A 20759-nucleotide genomic window follows, 5' to 3' on the forward strand; every position below is an offset into this window, starting at 1 on the left:
GTCAGAAAGTCTATTCACCGGACAGTTGTTTGTAGTGTCATCTGAAGAATATTTTATTATAATGAATGTGTTTTTTTGCATTTGAAATTTCTTTTTTTATATGTTTATTGATTTTTTACAGAGAAGAAGGGAGAGGGAGCTGCCTGCTGCATACCCCCTTCTGGGGATGTGCCCTTGACAGGAATTGAACCTGGGACCCTTCAGTCCACAGGCTGACACTCTAGCCACTGAGCCCAACCGGTCAGGGCTGTATTTGAAATTTTTTATTGAAATAATTATATATTCACATACATTTGTAAAAAAAAAAAAAAATACAATAGTCTATTTTGAGGCTCTGATGATGCAAATGTTGGTTCTCCTGTTCTTGTCCCACAGGTCTCTGAGGTTCAGTTCTTTTCCATTTTTTATTGTTTTCTGTTTCTCTCAGTTATTCACGATGGATAAATTCAGTTGATCTCATGATTACTGATTCTATTTTCTGAAATATCCTCTCTCCTATTGACACATTCCAGTTAGGTTTTTTGTTGTTGTTCTTGTATTTTTCACTGCTATTATTTTCATCAGATACTTGCTGAAATTGAGCACTTTAAAACCTGAGTATAAGCTTCTTGGCAGTCAGGGTAAAACAGGAAACAAGAATTACACATTTTTCTCTCTGAAGAAGCAACCATGCTCAGAGACAGCAGAGAGTTTCCTAGTTTTCTAACTATAAGAGGTGGACTATAGGGGGTAGCTCTCAGGATAACAAGCAAGCAGTTTTGAATGTATTTCTGTATACCCATTGGAGGGGAATAATATAATCCAAAAGAAAATCTAAATGATTAGTTGGTTGCAAATTACAACCCCAATCACCACAGTCAACAGGGAGATTATTACAGAGGGAAATGGAAAGACAGTAATGCACTGGGGGGAGGAAAGAATTTTCAAAGAACCTCCCAGATCTGAGAGGAAGTAATTACACTATGATGGTTTAAAATATGTGGAATGGTGGCTTCTGCTGAAGCAACATCTCAAGGGTGGGGAAGACCCAATTCATCTTGATTAAGACACTTTATGGCCTACCCGTTCTTTCAGGCATGGATGTCTGCAGCTTCCTGGCCAGACTTGCAGAGGAAGAGAACTCACTGGCAAGTCAGACAGCTGAATGAAATTACTGTGGACAGTGCCCAGGGAGAGTAGAAATCATTGTTGAGAAGAATCAACCTGGGGGGTCTGAGTTTTAGCAATGGGGGGATTTAAAAAGAAATCATATTATGAGACCTAATAGGGAAAAACAATTTGTTGACTATGATTTTTCTGGGTGGCCTTCTGATGGAATAAGTGGAAAGATTTAACTGGGTAGAAGGTCATTAGGTTACAGTTTGAAATAACTGCTTGGAAACCAAGCAAGGATCCTTCTAAGAAAGTTGAGTGTAGACAACGATGTCCAAAGTTGAAGGAACCATAAAATACATGAGAATGAATGGTGCAGGGTTGGGGATTGGTGGTGTTGAGAGTACTTTCATCCAAGAGAATGGGCAAATGGGAGAATGGGGACACAGTAAAGAAAACATAAGAAATAAGAAAAGAGGGACATAGTTACTGTTCTAAGGTGGAATGAGCTGTTAAAAGTCACCTAGAAATAGTACATTATTGGAACTATTGCTGTCAATAAATATGGTCAGGTAAAAGGATTAACTTTAAAATGCCAAATCTATAAATAAAGAAATTGTGGAGTAGGAACAGGCTTTAGTAAGGAATATGAGAATACAGATCTCTCAAGGAGAAGCAAGGTAGAAAATATGGAGAGATAATAGACTTAGAATTGTGAAAGGCATCTCTCCCTCTGCTATTAAAAGGAAAGATGAGAATGTGAATATGTAGATGGCATGAAACCCTGATCTGCATAAATTAGAAATTTATTTTTCTATAACTTAATTTCTCTGCAGTGGACCATTTCAGTATGGTGCTAGAAAGTTCAGGCAGTTCAAGTTTCTCTGTCTTCCATTTTCCTGGTCCCCATTCCTTATAGGCTGCTGCTGAGGGATCCCTGGCTTCTGTCTACCAGCTGCTCTGGGATTCTTCCATGACATTCACAGAAATTATGGTTCCACTTTTATTCCTACCACATCTCGGGAATCTTTTACAGATTTCCTCAGTTCTGTCTGCCTAGGTACATACAATCAGATGTTTACTCTCTGAAGTCCTGATTTTTACCCCAGGCTTCTAACCCGGAAGCAAGAGTGCATGGCCTCTGGGATTCTCAGAGCTCTGTTCTCACCTCTCCTTTGTCAGTCCTTCATGTTTCTTATCTAGAGGTGGAATAGTGACACAGGGTAGGAGGGGGTATGCTACAGTCTCCTGGCATTTTTCTTAAATACTTGTACCTGTCTGAAATCCTCACCATTTCTACAACTGTTTTTGCTTCTGTAATCAAATAAGAATACTTCCCCTCTTTTGGAGGGGCTTTCTTTCCCATACCTTCCCTAAAGCAATGAATATGAAATATCTTAGCAACTTGAATGAGTTAGAGTGAGAGGAGAGGGTGGAACAAATTGGTTATTTTTCTAAAATATTAAAATACCATAAATATCAAAGATAAAAAGGATGAGAGAAAGAGTGGACAGTCTTAGTCTTGGTCAACTGTAAGTAAATGATTGTGGGGAAGGCTAGTAGAGTTCAAGAAAGAGAGGCACTGATGGGGGTGGGAAGGGAAGTTGAGAAGTTGGTGGTTAATAAGACTATTGGCTAAAGTCTACTTGAAGCCCCATTTAGAGGCAGAAGCGGTGCACATGGAGGAAAACCAAAACTACTGCTATGTTAGGCATGTACAGGAGACTGACAAGTTTGTGACCCCAGAAAGGATAGTGGAGAACTAAATGATCATAACAGCTAACCCAGGGGGTAAAAGAAGTCTTATGTTTTTGAGTAAGGAACAAATCCCTGCTTTTGGAAGGAAAGCAGAACTTCATAATGAGGAAGTAAGATGCAGGTTAGCAGAGTATTATAAAGATAAAGAAGTTAGAAACCATGACATTGGAGGGATCAAAATTTTATATTACTTTTTCATGTTCTTATTGTCATCTCTTATCTAATGGGTTTTAACCACCCATAATGAGAACCTAAGGAATGTTTATACTTGATGGTCTAGAAATTAAAACATGGCCTGTAGGTACCAACTCTTTTTATTATTATATGTTGAAAGAAAAAAGTCAAAAGCTGTATGGAAGAAAGAATATGACTTTGGAGAGATAAGATATAATTTCAAATGCAGACTTGAATTCTTCTGTGTGATCTTGGATAAACAAATAATTTATTTGTATGACCCTTGGTTGAGAGGCTGAAGTAATATTAGGATCGGGTGCCTGACATGGTATCTTAAACAGAGTAGGAGACCTATAAATATAATTAATTTTTCTGACATCTTTATTTGTTCAACAGATATTTTAAAGCAGCTCATTTTCTGCCCTAGATAATGTATTAGTCAGTATGAGCCATATTGTCTTGCTATAATGAAGACCCCCCCCCCCCCCCGCTCACCTGCCAAAAAAAAAAAAAAAAAAAAGATCTCAGTTGCTTAAACACAACAAGTTTACTTCTCTCACTAACTCAAAGCCTGCTGCATGTTTAGAGAGTTTTATGGGGCAACTGTCCTCTATGTAGCCATCCAGACTGCCTCACTCTCTGAAACTAACCATGTTAGGCTAAAACAAGGCTTCTGTAAAGATCGCTGCAGCAGAGAAAGCTATGCAGAACTGCTCTAAGAAGTTTGTTTTCACCTAGAAGTGACACACCTCAATGGGCTTGCAACCCATTTGTCAGAACTGGTCCTGTGGCCTCCTCTCCTTCAAGGGGATGAACATGTAATCCTCTTCTTGCTGAGAATGAGCAAAGAACCAGGTATTGATGAACACAAGTAGTGTCAGCCACTACATGGCAAGCCACTGGGTACTTAGTAATGAACAAAACAGACATCATTTATCTTTCCCTCATGGAACTCTCAGTGCACTGACATGCTGCTAGGAAGGCTACAGCACCTGTGTGGAGCCAGGTTTCTGCCCAGGCAATGCAAGGGACTCCATCAAAGAGATTGCATTCAATGAGTGTAAAGTTGGGTGGGAAAATAGGAATGGGGAACCGTTGAATATAAGTGACGAGTATGGAGAACTTAGCAATCCTCAATAAATATTTACTCAATGAATGTTAAGTGAGGACTAGGAAGAAATTTAGCTCTAAAAAACTAAATGGGAAAGTAACAGAGAGAGAACAGATATAGGAGAAAAAACACATGGAAACAGTTTATGCTTTTCAAATGTTCTGAATAATATTTGGGAATAAAAGCTGTTCTTGCTGTATCTGCTGCTTCCAGTATGCCTGAAATATTTCCATGCTGGTCTCCGCTGCCATAGTTGGGCTGAGGAAGAATGAGTCCCAGCCAGACTGTTTCATTCTTACTACTCAGGAATGTAGGGATTGTTGGGAAGCTTGGACCCTGACTCACCTTCCAGAATATTTTATGATAAATCTGGTTTGCTCCATGGGCAGCTGTCATGTAGAAGGGTCACAGGAAATGAGGAATTATGCTACTGTAAACACTGAAAATGTTAACAGAGCTAAGCACAAATCCTGGGAGTACCATTTTATGGCAGAATGTTAGAGGTGGTTCCTTAAAATATTAAAATGATTTATATTTTTTAAAGTTTGTTAAAAATGATAGAAAGCATGTAAAAAAAGAAAAAGAAACATGTATAATGCAGTGCCTAGAGATAAACCATGTTAATATTTTAGTACAGTTATTCTAAACTTTTTTCTAGGCACATACATTCATCCTATAAAACAGAGCCTATAGCAAATGCTCTGTCACTTCACTTTTACTTAACAGCCTTATCATCTCATTGGGTTGTTTAGAGATGGCCACAATTATAAACAATGCTGTTATGAAAGTGCTCTGGCTGAATTTCTGTGCACCTCTTTAATTATTTCATAGGGTAGTTTTTCTGAACTGGAACCACTGGGGCAAAAATTATATAGATTTTAAGACTTAATTATGTACATTATCGAATTGCCTTCTAAACTATTATTTCCATTTACATTCCTACCAGCAATGGATGAGAGCAGAAGAGTGTTTAGGGAGCCCATATGTCTCCAAGTAATTGAATATATTGTGATTGTGTGTTTAATCTTGACAGCTATTGACAGACAGGGTCACTCATCTTATGTTTAATGCTTTATGCTAAAATCATGGGAGTTTCACATTAAACTTCTTAAAAAGGTCATTAAGACTGACATATATCCTGCTGGATGGGTTCATTAATGTCTCAGGAGCTGGTAAGATCCATGGATGGCCCATTGGGTAACTAGAATGAGTTCCTTTCTGGACAAAAAAATCTGAGTTCCACCACTGCTATGTCCATGCCTGGGTGTATGGATGTGGCTAAATATCTGTGTGCATCTTTAATGGTTGCCTAAATATTAGGCAATTCCCCACTTTCTAAAGAGAAAATCCAGAAAAACTTTCAGCTAAATTGACTGTGTGTCATGTGTCTACCTATGTAATCTAATTTATACATAATACTTCAAAGCATAAAGTATGTAGCATATTTTTAGAAGTATTGCTCTTTTCCCACCCTTATAGTTCATCAAGCCATTTTAGTCCAATACCACCTCCAATGGCTTCTTGACCTCAGAAAAGTGCCACCTTTTCAGGCAGCGGGCACGCCCCCATCCACTCAGCTGGAATTCAGTTTGAATGGTGTGAGGTGCAAGACCTGTGAAACTGTATGATGCCAGCCCTGGAAATCTCCTGCACTATAAACACATGCTTACTATTCATGTATGGGGCTATACTTGCTGAAATTGAGCACTTTAAAACCTGAGTTAACCACTATTATTTAGAAATTTGAATGTTGACATTGTCGGTATCACCTCTCCTCCCCCTTTTGCCTGCTTCCACCAATTACTTGTTTTTGACAGTATCCAACTCTTTGAATTGTTAGGTTATGTCCCCACAAATAATCCCTAACCTAGCACTGTATCAATTCCTTTGCTTCCTTTTCCGCCAGTAATCCACTGCTCATCCAGAATGCTCATCAGTGGACATGTTTTCAGGTTAATGCAGCTTCCCTAAACAGAGCTGGGTTCAAAATAAAGTAATTGAAAGAGCGCCTGGTATTATGAGAAACTTTATAAGAACTTTAGTGTAACGTTTTTATAGTGTGTTGTTTTTTTTTCCTCAGGGATAATTTTGGGTAAAAAAAAAAATCTCACCTTACATTCATTCTTATAGTTTAATCAAAAAAGGAGGAGATTCATATAAATCTCTTTTGCATTCTTATGCAAAGTGACTATTGAATATGAAAGCTTTTATCCACCAATAAAAATTATCTTAAAAATACAGTAGGATTGTGATGCATTTATCTCTTATAAAAACACTGGAAATGTAGATTTATAAAGCCTGCCGCTTTGAAAGCACATTGGAATCTTTTAAGAACTACAGCTTCTTCCCAATTAAACCTCTTCCCAACCCCAAACCACATCTACATTTTCTTTAATACAAAACAAACAAATAAAACACCAGCAGGAAATATTTAGGATAGTTTCTCTCTTGGGAATCCACAGCCAAAATTTTTGGAACTCAAAATAAGAAATTTAGAGAAACTGAGTGGCTAAATTCCCTATAGTGTTTCTTCCTTTTTAAGATATATTATGTTGTATTGTTTCCATTCTTTTCATATAAGTATTTACAAAAGAATCAAGCTGAGGAGAGAGACAAGATGGCAGCCGAACAGACGGACTTGTTCTGACCCTGGTCCCAGAACAGATAGATGCAACATCTGAGTCGCTCTGGGAATATTGATTGGCAGCTAAGGGTTAGCAGAACTCTAAACGAAGGTAAGGAAGGGTCCGCTGGACAGGATTTCCTGACCAAGCAGCCAGCACTGCAGCTGCCGAGACCTCTCCCAGAGCTATAGGCTCAGAGGGAAGGCTGCGCCATCTTACCAGGAAAAGAGGATCTTCTCTGAGGCTTGGAAAACCCACAGCAGAGGAGACCATTGAGCAGCTGTGACGCCCCAATCGGTGCAAACACGTGGATTCAAGGGAGTTCTTCAATCACCCACAGAAAGGAGAATACCACATAACCAGACATCCTGAAAAGAAACACCATGGGGAGACAAAGAAATAGCCCGCACATGAAAGAAAGCAGGCATCACCAGAAAAGGAAGTAAACGAGTTAGAGGCAAGCAACTTACCAGAGCAAGAATACAAAAGAATCAAGCTAAAAGAACACATTACAGATTAAGTGGCAGCTATTTGATTGATATGGGTGGAGGTAACATGTGGCATATTCTTTACTCTCAAAAGGTTTGGGGTCGTTTTTCTTGCCGACAGCAGTAGTGTGTGTATATGAGAACTATCCCAAAACTTCCCTATGGTATGTGCATGTAACCAGCATCATCTTAAAAAGACATGAGCACTTTGCCACTACATTCTTTATTATATGCAGTAAGTCAAACTGAGCAACATAAAGCTTAAAATAACTTGTTACTGAATTCTAATCCTATAAGAATCTACAATTGCATGAGATTAGAAATGCCATTTTTAAATGTTATTCAGAAGATGCATTTGTTTTAATTCTTGAGACTGAAAATATTGACTGAATTGTGAATTAACATATTTAGGTTTGCAGATGTCATTTTTCATGAGATTTCTTAAATGATGTAATTTTCATATTTTATATCTCAGTTTGATCAATTTACAGATTTATTTTTACATAATTAGTTGGTAAATGAGAAATTCAATTGCTGATACATAACTATTTCTCTGTGATATAGAAAATAAGTTAAAATTCTGCATTATAAATAAAAAAGCAAATATTTTGGAGACATCTGGTCCACATCTGTGTGAAATAAGATAATTTAAAACAGTGTAATTAAATGCAAGAAATACTAGAATATTCACACCTTAGAATGTAAAAAATAACTCACTCCATTTGAATATGATTTCTTAAATTGGTGATTTTTTTATTTTTTATTTTAATGTCCTTTAGCCTCTCATTCTGTCATTACAAAGAAGACTGACAAGCTAAACAAACAAAAATAATCCATGTTTTTTAAAGCCTGTATGGAATGAAAAAATTATATGTCGACTCACCTCCACTCCTAAGTTAGTATCAGTGGATTTATACTCAGGCCAACCCCTTTTGATGTATTTCTAATTCTCCATTCAGTTATTTGAAATAGAGATTGGTGAGAAAGTCGGTAGTCTCACTTCCTTAATCGGTATTCTTTGTGGGCACCAACTGCTCAATGACTGTGAGGGGAAAGTATTCACACTCATGGAAATGGCAAGCATCCTGGGTACATCCTCATGGTCAGCAAAGAGCCATCCTTTGAAGATTGGTCTTTTCTCCTGTTAAAACCTGTGTGAAGTAGAAAATTATCCATTTTAGGGGAGAGGAAACTATACTAGCCTTTCTATAATCTAACCCAAAAAATGTGAAAAACATAATAGACTTTTCCTTTAATAAAAGGCTGCAGACCTTTAAGATTCAATAGGACTGGCTGTTGATACATGGTAAATAATATTTATGAAAAAAATTCAGTGTTGTTGCAACAATATAAGGTGATAGGGGGAAATCTCTGCTTGGGTGCCACAGGCTCTCCTGACAATGGACCATGAAAGGAACTGATACTGTGAGACGTGAAAATGCTTTTCCTAACACAGACCCTAAGGTATCGCAAGTGATGTTTTGTGTGTTTATTTCCAGGGAGCACGATAAAGACCCAGAGAGTTTTTTTAAGGTATTAATGCATCTGAAGGACTTAGGACTCAATTTCCACGTATCCGTCCTCGGAGAAACATTCACGGATGTTCCAGGTACCTATGTTTGAATTTTCTTGTGTGTATTTTTATAGATGGCATACACGCTACAGCTTACCTATTAACTTCCATGTTTCCCTTTGTTAGAATAATCAAGATGAGCACTGTTAACCAAAAGATTATACAATGGCATTAAAGAGGGATTCAATTAAAAAAATACTTAAGTAAGCATTCTTTGACTTAAGTCGAGAACATGAAGTCACCTCTTTTATCAGATATAGTTTATACAATGCAGCTAGATGTAAGTACAATATATTGCTCTAGGCATCTTCACACTTAAGGAAAGTGGAAATTTGTAATTGGATATACAACCTCTCACCTCTGGGATCATTGGCTTGAATCCTACTCACGTGGTGATGGCTGAAATGCATTACCATCTGTTAGGTGGCCTATGTAAAACATTTTGGCATCAAATGTGTAATATAGGGTAGGTCATAGCCTATATTATTGTTTTCACTGATCTATACTTATTTATTGTACTTGAGAAAATTAGCAAAAATCCCAAGCACTTTAAGTATTTGTGTTTTTTAAGCTTTGGATGTTCAGCATTTTTTTTTAATATATTTTATTGATTTTGTATAGAGAGGAAGGGAGAGAGATAGAGAGTTAGAAACATCAATGAGAGAGAGTCATCGATCAGCTGCCTCTTGCACACCCGCTACTGGGGATGTGCCCGCAACCAAGGTGCATGCCCTTGACTGGACTAGAACCCAGGTCCCTTCAGTCCCCAAGCCGACGCTCTATCCATTGAGCCAAACTGGTCTTGGCAGGATGTTCAGCATTTTTAAACTCCAAATAGACAGATAACAAATTTCAGAAATGACCTTTACTATGGAGTGTTATGACTCTTAAGGACCACGTAAGGTTTATCCTCAGTGGAACTTCTCGGTTCTGGTTCAATTGTAAGAACTACACCCAGCCTGTGTCTCCCTGGCCTTCTCTGATATGGCTCATCTTATGCCCCCTGGGCTTGTGGAGACCAACCTTTCTTCTGTTCCTCTAAGGCCCTGGCTTCCTTAGACCTGTGGGCATTTGGCTGTCTGTTTCTCTTTTATCCTTTTGCTCTTAGCTCAGGGGTATTTTCTTTTAATGTGAAGCTTTATCATGGTCTCATGGCACTATACTTCTACTTCATGGTGCTTACCTCAGTTTCTAATCTTACAATTATGTGTAAATGTTTATCTCATCCCCCTCTCCCCTCCACACACATACAGGCACATATACAAACTAGAATCTAGGTGCTTCAAGGTCCAGGATTATGTCTATTTTGTTCTTTGCTATATCAAACCAAGTGTAGTATCTGGCATAGCTCTGGAACTCAATGAATATTTGTTGGGTAAAAATAATGTAAACTCCCTGCCTTCAAGCAATTTGTTTTTGTTGAAGAAGGAAAACTTGTGCATAGTACAAGAAATAGAGAGTTAAATGCAAAATTATATTACTAGAGGCCCAATGTATGAAATTCATGCATGAGTAGTCCTTCCTTACCCTGGCTGCCAGCACTGGCTTCCCTCTGGGCACCCGGGACCCGGGCTTCCCTCAAAGCCCTGGCTTCATCCAGAAGGTAATCTGGAAGGATGTCCAGTCTAATTAGCATATTATGCTTTTATTATTATAGGCATGTTAGTACTGACATACTTGGTTTAGAGTGAGATGTTAATTGAATAGCCAAGGGATTAGGATATTCTAAAAGTGGAAACAATCTGGGCAAAGTATATAGAAGCAAACATTTTAGATACTGTATTTAAATGAGAGAATAATTTTAGTGATTAGTGCTGTGAGGTCACTAATCTAAGTAGAACAGGCGATTCAGCAAACAGACCTGAATAAATAAGTATTATGCTAAGCGAAATAAGCCAATCAGAGAAAAACAAGTATCACATCATCACACTCATATGTGGAATCTAATGGACAAAATAAACCGATGGACAAAATAGATCCAGAAAAAAAAAAAAAAAAAGATACAGAGTCATAGAAGCATAGAACAGACTGCAGAATCTCAGAGGGAAGGTGGTGAGTGTGAGTGGGAAGAGATCAACCAGAAAACTTATATGCATATATGTATAATCCCTGGACATAGACAATAGGATGGTGAGGGCCTGGGGTGAGAGGGGCGAACTAGAAGAGATCAGTGGGGTGGTGGGAGGAGAATGGGACATATATAATACTTTCAACAATAAAGATTTATATAAGACTTAAGAAAAAAAATAAGTAATGTGTACCTTACATAGGTAGGGTAGGGCCTATGTAGGGAGGATCTTAATAACCCAAGTAGATTGGGTAAAGGTAAAAAGTAAGGAGCCTGGATCTTGAATGGGGAAGAAGTATGTTGGAACTTGTGTTTTAGGAAAGTCTGTCTTGCAGTGCCATACAGACAGAATCACAGTAAGACTCACCAATAGTCATTCACGTGTGATTCTGCGAGGCAGTGGCTGATGGATTAGTGAGCCCGCTGTATGAGAAAGACATGCAAGGAAAATACAGAAAATAATTTGGTGGATGTGTGGCTGTAAAGAGAGAAGGAAGAAACAATCAGCCCATTGGCAGCATGGCTGCGTTCAGTTTTATTTGTGTCAGTTTTGAGGGGTTTGTGCGTGGACGGAGGAAGGAGGCTGGAGGAGGTTCCTGTGCTGAAGGCTCCTGGGCCATTTCTGTGGAGTGTTTTTAGGCCCCCACACAAACAAGGCTAGGATTTTACTCAAAGGGCTGCGTTCTTGGCCTCACTGTCTCCCCTGGCACATTAGCGTTGAGTTATTTGGAGCAGTACGAAGGATTGAAAGTGAGGTGGGGAGCGGTGAAGGGCCCAAGTACTGAGTGCTTAGTAGTTACAGGCCGGTCTTATTTCTCACCTCGGCTTCCCTCCAACACTTTTTTACAGAGCACTGTGGAAGGGGGATCCCATGGTGAGCAGGACAGAGTCTCCACCTTCAGAGACCTCTGCCTTGGGGAGACACACATGGAACTAAAAGGGTCCCAGGATGCTGTGAAAGAATGAAAGAAGCAGGGGTAGCCCACAGACAGAGCATCATACAGTCTATGTACTTGCTTCTGTTCCTCCCAGTCTCACGGGGCTCCTTTTGGCCTTAGCTTCTGGTCCAACTCTGTCATTTAAAATAGAAACGGGCTCTCTCTGTGGCTACAGCACTTCACCTTGCCACAAGGGAGGAGCCCGGTGTGTGGATGGATGAGCCTGAGAGCTTTCCAGGTTGTGCTCCTAGGCCACCTTGCCCGGCTTCACTCCAGACGTGTCCTGACAGTCCACTGGGTGTAACTTCAGCCGTTCCTGTCACCATTCTGGTTTATTCAACAAGCCCTGTATTCCAGGCATTGTTCTAAGCATTGTTCTCCATTATTTTCTCAGGTGGGGAAACTGAGGCTTAAAGGAATTAAGTAGGATCACACGTTAACCACTATTTTCTGCTACCCTTCCATGTTCTTGTTTTCTGACCCCACATTTTCTGCAAGTGTTAACATTTTTTCCCCCAACTCACCATCCAGCACCCCACAGAAAGTGTTGCCTGGCCGGCACGCACTTCTGTGCCTGGTGCCCCATCAGCTTATCTAAAAGGCATATCATAAAGCCATTTCCATACTGTTTAACATCAGCCAGAAGAATAACTTTCAATGTTGTCAACCTTGAGAAGGAAGTGGTTCTCTTGTAAAAAGTTGCAGTCATGATTATTATGCTATTAATTACTACTATTTATTGAAAGTTGTTTCTTACTTGGCCTTTGCAGTTTAGTTTTGTGTAATGCTTATGACAGCCCCATTGGAGGAGGTATCATTGCCCCTTGGTTAGGTAGAGAAACAGAGACTCTGAAAGTTATCATTAATTGCATAGCCTGTGAGTCAAACTTTTCTTTTTCACATACAAGCATACATATATTGAAAAACCAAGAATATACACTGAGTGGCCAGATCGTGATCTCTGAATGCATAATAATCTGGTCACTCAGTGTGTGTGTGTATAGATAGATATAGATATAGATATAGATATAGATGATAGATGATAGATGATAGATATAGATATAGATATAGATATAGATTAGATATAGATATAGATATAGATTAAGATTAGAGGCTTGGTGCATGAATTCGTTCATGGGTGGGGTCCAGCCAGCCTGGCCAGGTGGAGGAGACATGGGTGGTTGGCCGGCCTGCCTGCTGGTTGAGGGGACAATTTGTATATTAGCCTTTTATTATATAGGATATACACTGAGTGGCCAGATTATATGCCTTCAGAGATCATAATAATCTGGCCACTCAATGTATATGACTGCAAGAGCATTAGTTACTTTTTTTCTTGAGATGTGATTTACATATCACATCGTATATGTTTAAGATGTACAAGGTGTTTAATATGATCTATCGCTATATGAGTGATTAACACCGTAGCTTCAGGTCAGACCTTTATCACATCATTTCTGTTTTGTGGTGAGAACATTAAAGATCTAGTCTTTTAGAAATTTTTCAATATTTAATACAGTGTTGTTGACCATAATCACCATTAGGTCTCCAGAATGTATTCTTCTAGTTGCAAGTTTGTGCATTAATGACTCTTTATCCAACTTCCTTCCTCTTGGCTCTCCACAGAGCTCTTAGGGAGAGCTGGCGCATGTCTGAGTGGTGTCATCAGTGCCAGTGAGCTGGTCTGCCCTTTGTGATTAATTTGTTTTGAAAATGGTAAAACTATAATAGAGCAACTCTGCAGTCTCCATACAGATTATTTTAAAGTATGCCTTAAGTATTTTTAAAGTATGTCATAAGGTCTTTATAATCCTTTTTCTGAAAAGTGAGATCGATTCAGAATATTGATTTGAGTTTCTAGCTACATAGAGTTTCTAGCTCTTTGATGTCATTCTTTCTTTTGACAAAAGAGGAGAGACATCTAGGACAGTGACTGCTCCAAGTTCGCACAGCTGGGACATGTGTAGGCCTGGCAGCAAGGGACGGTAAGGTTAGGAGAGTACCTGCAGTGGTCTCTGCATCCCAACTCCTTCCTGTGTGTGTTCAACAAATGCTGTTTAAAACATCCACTTTGTGCCAAGCACTGGACTAGACATTTAAGATGAAATGGTGAATAAAGCTGCCATGTTGTAGTCCCACTCCGTGCTTCACTCATCACTTCCTAGAATGTTCTTTTAAAACATTAGAACTGACACTTCTTGAACACTTAACATATGGCAAGTACTGATCTCAGCCCTTTATGTGTTGTGTTATTCACTCTTTACCACAGCCTGTGCAGTAGGCATTTACTGCGATTACCATTTTACAGCGGCGGACACAAGGCACAGGGACGTTGAGTCACTTGTAAAATCACCCGTGCATCCAGTTATGAAGGCACAATTCAAACCTCATTGGTCCACCTCCAGTTTCATTGCTCAGCCTATACTCTGAGTGGAAGTCTACAAAATCATCCATGTTTTACAAGTAAGAAAGGAGGTGGTAAAGGTGGGAAATTCCTGGCCAAGCATATGAAATCATTTCCAATCAAAAGTAACACACACACACACACACACACACACAAAAACACACACACAACTTCATTTCCTTTTTAGATGTTTAGTAAACACCCTTTTTTGCCTAAAACCATCACAAAAAAGGTGTTAATAATAGTATGAAGTGGAACATTATCCCAAATAATACTTGGCATATATTTACTGTTCAATAAATATTATTAAAATGAATGAAAGAATGAGATTTGGTGTAATAGAATAATATAATTTGCATACCATATCAGGTATGTAGAAACCTACATTGAAACCATTTCCAAATTACTAGACCATTAATGAATGAAAATAGAGAACCCTAAAACTCAAGGAAGTTCTAATCTAAGTGGTTTATATTGAATTTCCTATTTTAACATAGGTGACTTTGATTTAACATAAATCTATTTTTCAATCTTTTTATCATCTGTCAGGTCTTACATCTGTCAGAATTAGCTGAATTATGCTAAGCTAACAGATAATGTTCAAGTCTCAGGGGCTTAAAACACGTGAGATTTATTTCCTATTCATGCTATATATTTATTGCAGGTGAGCAGCAATGTTCTCCTGTTGCAGTCACTCAGGGACCCAGGCCTTCAGAGAGGCCACTCCTCAGACATTGCCAGCTACCATGGCAGGTGGAGGAGAAAGCTCAGAGGTTCTCCTGTGATGGATTTGGTGCTCTGGCCTCAAAGTAACATCGGACTCCCATCAGCTCATTGGTGCAAACTTTTTGCACTGCCCAACCATAAGAGGGAGCAGGGAATTTGGTCCTGCTTTGAGCCCCAAATTGGACAGTAGAACTCTTTGATCAGTTGCACTATGACCATAATAGCTCTTTAACATGCATCATAATCTGTGGCTCGTTAGAGAGAAAAACAAGCTCATCAGAGAAGTCTGCCTTCGTCTGGAGGAGCCTATCCCGGATGAGTTAAAACTCTTAATGCATATTAATGTGTGGCCCGGAGTCTTCTTGCTGGAGACAACCTCGCCGGTGTCTGAAGACACTTCTAGCAGCCCAGTCCCATTAGGCAGAGCAGATGTGAAGTCCAGTGGGTCCCTGTGGGAATGGAGTCAATTATCTCTTACTGGTGGTGTGGCATTTAGGACAGCTTGTGGTGTCAATCAGGAGTGGTTCTGCCCTCCACCTCAAGGGACATTTGACAAGATCCAGAGATGTTTTCGTTGTTACCACTGTTGGGAGAGGATGTTACTGGCATCTAGTTGGTAGAGGCCAGGGATGTTGCTCCACATCCTACCATGCACAAGAAGGGCCCCCACAACAAAGAGTGATCAGACCTAACATGCCCGTGGTGCCAGGATTGAGAAACTCGGATTTACAGGAATTGAAGTCAGAAGACCAGGTTTGGAACTGGGTCCTGTATCCCTCAAGGTCAACCTCAGTTGATCCATCTGTGCAATGCAAAGGAGGAGGTAGAAAGAGAGAATAATAAAACTACCTGCCCTGTCCACCTTAGTGAGTTAGTGAAGATTATGCACAATTAGATAATTTGGGGAAAAGTACTTTCTAAAATACTAGTATGCAGATTTTACTGTAAGACTCATGTTCTTCCTCACAGTTTGTATGTAAACTGAGTCTTGAACCCATCTTGGATCCAAAGAAGACATTGAGGATGCTAAACCTTAAAAGTTCATTCTCGCCATTATTTTAATTACTTTAAATCCAGAAAATGGAAAGGTCATTCTGCTCCAAGGAGAATCCCTCAGACTCCAGGCTCCAAATGAGACAAAGCCAAGAAGCTCCTCAATGCAAATATTTTCCTTTGGGCCAGTTCTCATGACAAGGTCACATTGTTAGCCTTTGAGATGAAAAAAAAAAAAAAAAAAAAAAAAAAAAAGAGCAAATGCTTAAGATATCAAATCAATGGAATGTGTTTGTATACTTAATAATTTCCCACAAATGATCATTCTAAACAAATATTTTTTCTTCTGTGAAGAGCCAAAACCTTACATCAGGGTTCTTCTTCCCTCCTGGAGACACAGGAGGAGCCTCAGCCTCAGGCCTGAAGGCTGGGGTGGGAAGGTTGCAAGGAAAGTAAAAGCCTGGACTCAGTCCTGGCAGACAGAAGTCCTTCTGGTTCACCTTTAGCATGAGGTTAAGAACAGTATGTGGAAGGCTTCTGGTTAGTATCTGGCATGACAATGGTTGTTACTGTGAACTTGGCCATAGTCCTGATCCTTAGCTCTGGAGTCAAATGGTGGGTAATTATATAACGTTTTCCTCCCTTCCATCTCCCTTTTCACTCAGTTCCCAGCTACAGTCTCAATTGCAAGCAGGGCAACTGCCCTCAGGGGGACATGATAGGAAGGCCCTAGGAACCCCAATAACATACAAAGATACAAAAGTTTGCTACAAGGGGAGCCCAGCAGAAGGAAAGCCATTAATATGTTGGTCGATATTGAATTGTAAGATGAAATAAATGTTCCAGTAAAATTGAATAAACATATTCACTATAAACCATACAATTCCCCCAAACCAATTCATTTTTCTTTTCTTTTTTTTTTTTTTCTTCCCACTATCTACTCATCCTCCTAACAGAAGTATTTAGAGTTCCAATTGTGGTCCTGTCTGGGAAGTAAAAAAAAAAAAAAAATTAATGTTTTTATAATTACATTTCATTATATCATAACCTTGTCGATTTTGTAACATTTTCAAATAATTTTGAATACTTTATTTCATAACCCTTACAGCAATCTGGTGACTAGATAAAGAAGCATTAGTTCCCACAATTGACAGCTAAAGAAATGATTTGTATTGGCTCCATTTAAATAGCCTGGATCTGAGACATGTGCTCAGTAGACAAAGCCACCTTCACATTGTTCTTAGAAATAGGCATGTGGTTACTTTCCCAAGAATATGATGGGGGAAGTCAGTTTCCCAAGAATCTGATTAAAAACTTAAGTCTCTGTCTCCCAGTCCTTTGCTGACAAAATGAAAATATGGGAAAGTAAGGAAGATTCAAATACATGTGGACAGATATGTTCCTGACAGGGAAAAACAAACACCGTGATAGGAATGATGATATCACAAGATAATTTATGAATTTAACAAGAGTCTAGTTAAGATACCAGAATATTAACTTTATATATGTGCACACAGTAGTCCCAAATAAATAAATAAATGGGCAGAGGGTCAAAGAAATCAGTTTACAAAGGAATAATGATGAAAAACCCTCCCTACCAGATTTATAACGTGTGTGAAGTGATAACTTGAAAAAGGTACTTTACAGATTCAGAAATATGAAAGCAGAAAAATGAGCTAAAATAGGGAATTCAAACTTGTATAGAAATTTAATATCCAACAAACTTAGGGTTACAGCATTTAACACACTTACTTCAGATCTAAAAAAAAATGTATTTTAGTTTAAACAAGACATTGAGTAAAATGAATAACTTCTTATGTTAAATACCTTGCCCCAAATCACGTACATAGAGATGATTCTACCTGAAGAAGTAAATATCAAATCAAATTCTAGGGAGGGGGGGAAATCTTTAATATGTCTAGTAATTAAAGAAGTGTACATACAAAGCATTTATGGACAAGCAGTTGCATTGTCCAAAGCAATAAAAGGAAAGGCATAGGCTAACCAAGGCTGGCCAACCTACGGGGAGACGTGTGTGTGGTTGTGGCAATGGAAATTGTTACTTCTGAGCCATTTGGGTTACCGTACCTTCTCTTTGACTCAGTAACTTTACATCAGAGAATGGACCCAATGGAAATAATCCCTGTGACTTGTGGTTTCGGTTGCCTCCTTCCCAGTCATTGCTTCTATCTCCTGGGACCTTGAGTCCTACAAGGGATTGAGACTGGGCTCCAGGCCTTTGGACACTGTGACATTCATTTCACCCTGTACTGTTAGCAGTCTCCTTTGTAAAGCCGGACCACCCAAAAAGAGAACCAAACAGCATGACAGTGCAAATAGGAATGTGTCTCAGGGATTCCCGCAGGATGAACTTAAACTTCTTTTGTAGAAAATGAGGTTCTCCAACCCCCACCCCAACCTAATCCCTCATGAATTCCAGTTTTCTCTGCCATTTGCTGAATATGCCTGTGCATTTACCTGTCTTCTATTATTTGTGGTTTAAATTCTTCTGTCCCTCTTCACACAGCCACGGGTGTACCCTTTCTCCTTCCGGGAAAATCCCAGCTCCATCTGTGTTTGTCCGGTCCCTGCCCTCCCTTTCCTTCTTCATGGCTCCCAGCACCCAGATCCATCCCTCCATTAAAAAGCATATATCACTCTGCACTGTGGCCAGCTGTCACTCGGCTGCCATAAGGGACTCTGGTGTAACTGAGCGGTGTAACTGACTCTGAGCTTGTGGGTGAAGAGAACGGCTTCTGAAACAGGCACAACGCACAGCAGGAGTCAGCCAGACTCCCAGTGAGCAGGACAAGCTGCCCTGGGCCCGAGACCTCTGACTATTCTGCACACGGCCCACTCAATTCTGAGAAGCTCTCTTTCCCTTTCTCGGAAAGGCTTATAACTCCCTTTACTCACGATGCTCAGGATACTCACCCGACACAGTAACTGGCAACCGCTGACTCCCAGGGCTCCGTGTGTCCTGGAGAACCGCTCTTCTTTCCACGATCACTCCCAGACGGGCCTTCCCCAGGCAGGACTGCGCCGGGGGCCTGCTCGAACTTCCTCCCGCAGCTTCTGTAAGTGGGACATTTATCTTTTATACTGGAATCGAAAAACTCAGAGCAACTCTCAAGGCAAGATCATTTCTCCATCCTACCGGGAGAAGACCATGAAGATAATAAGTTCTGGAATACAACTCCCAAAACATCTCGCAAGAAATTGTTCTCAGAAGTTATAACGATGAGAACATTACTGAGGAAAAATGCTCTTTCATTTTCATAAACTGTCCTGGAAGTTTATGGGAAATGTGCACTTGGGAATGACACAGGGAAACAGATAAATTAATTAAATAATGAATGAGGAAAAGGTCAAGACATTGATAAGCCAATAGGAAATTAGAAACAGACCCTAATTTTAAAAGCCCGGAAATGTATCTGTGACCACAGGTTGATAGATAGGAGGTCTTAGAATGAGGCTGCTCTACATTGCTTTGGTATTTTATCTTTTTAATTCCAATAGTTGTGTGTGGACAGGATTTGGTGTGTTGTGTGGCCAAAGTGATATTTGCCCCGATCAGGGGCCATGGGGAAAGGCCTCCTGCCTGTTTTACAAATTCCCGTTTCCTGCAATGCCTATCAGAAGGGCAGTCTGACAGAAAGCAGACAACAGGAGTGAAGATCTGACTCCAACTGGCAAACTCTTCCAGCAAGTCCCGCCTCCCCCAACCCCCACCCCTGCCTCAGTTACACTTGTGACAGAAACTATCCATGATACATGGCGATGGAATGAACACCATTGGGATTTGGAAGGCTTGAGGCTTGGATCCACCTCTGTCCTGGTGAGCCAGGTCACCTCTTTTAGCCTCAGTGGGCTCATTCCTAAAATAAAGTCATCCAACAGGACCTGGGCAGTTAGGGTTCTTTTAAAATGTGGTGCACACTCCCATCTCCAAAAGGGATTTCACAGTGACACTTTCTGGTGGGTTGTGAAAGCAGGAAGCATAATAACCACGCTTTTTCAAACCTATTTTATGCCTCACCATTCTGATCTCTATCTCAAACCCACCCCTACCTCAGGCCGTTGACAACCATTCATCTAGGGCTAGGCCCTGTCCCATCTCCCAGCCACCCTCCATCCTGTAAGTCTTTGCTACCTTAAACTTCCTAAAGATGTACTCCCTCCACGCTCCCCTCCTGCTCTCCTGCTATTATCAAATTACGAACACCTCCTGGTCTGGATGTCTCAGTGTGGTTTGAACTGCCTTCCTAGCCAAGGGCCCTGGGCTGTGGCAGAGTCACTCTGTGTTCCCTGAAGTTAGCTCCTGTGTCACTACCCAGAGCCCCTCTCTCCTCCTCTACCCTCCAGAGCTCAGCCCATCTTCTAAGCTTCCTATCAACCACTTTCCCAGACCCTAAAGCACAGATGCTGCCTCCCTTCTTTGATTGTTCCTGGGATTTTATCTCTATTCAGCTAGGTATTTGCCATACATCTAACAGTTAGAAGGTTCTTGAGGTGGCAGCTCTACCTTATAGGGCTTGTAGGACCCAGAGATCCTATTGCAGAGTGTTTAAAAACTTGCAGCCCTGATCCACACCGAGATACGTATTACTATTGTCACCTCACACACCCATGTATGAGGGCATATCTGTAACTGAGACAAAGCATTCATAATATTTTACCTATTCTTATTTACTTTTGATGCTTTCTGATGTCTTCTCTTTTTCCCTATTCTATTTCGTTTCTTCTAATGCAGGTCTGAATTGCTTTCACAGCTTTTAGTCATAGTTGTAAACAACACCATAATAGAGCA

General features: G+C 40.0%; 1 protein-coding gene across 4 annotated transcripts in view; it reads left to right on the plus strand.

Annotated features, from left to right (window-relative positions):
• Window positions 1–20759, plus strand: part of GTDC1 (glycosyltransferase like domain containing 1) — a 281564-nt gene that overhangs the window by 246553 nt on the left and 14252 nt on the right. For all 4 annotated transcript variants that reach the window (XM_036421721.2, XM_045575368.1, XM_036421719.2 and 1 more), the window contains one exon: window positions 8747–8856. In XM_036421721.2, the coding sequence (XP_036277614.1) occupies window positions 8747–8856 (110 nt within the window). The remainder of the gene's footprint in view (window positions 1–8746; window positions 8857–20759) is intronic.

The sequence above is a fragment of the Pipistrellus kuhlii genome, unplaced genomic scaffold, assembly GCF_014108245.1.
Source record: "Pipistrellus kuhlii isolate mPipKuh1 unplaced genomic scaffold, mPipKuh1.p scaffold_m20_p_7, whole genome shotgun sequence".
NCBI lineage: Eukaryota > Metazoa > Chordata > Mammalia > Chiroptera > Vespertilionidae > Pipistrellus > Pipistrellus kuhlii.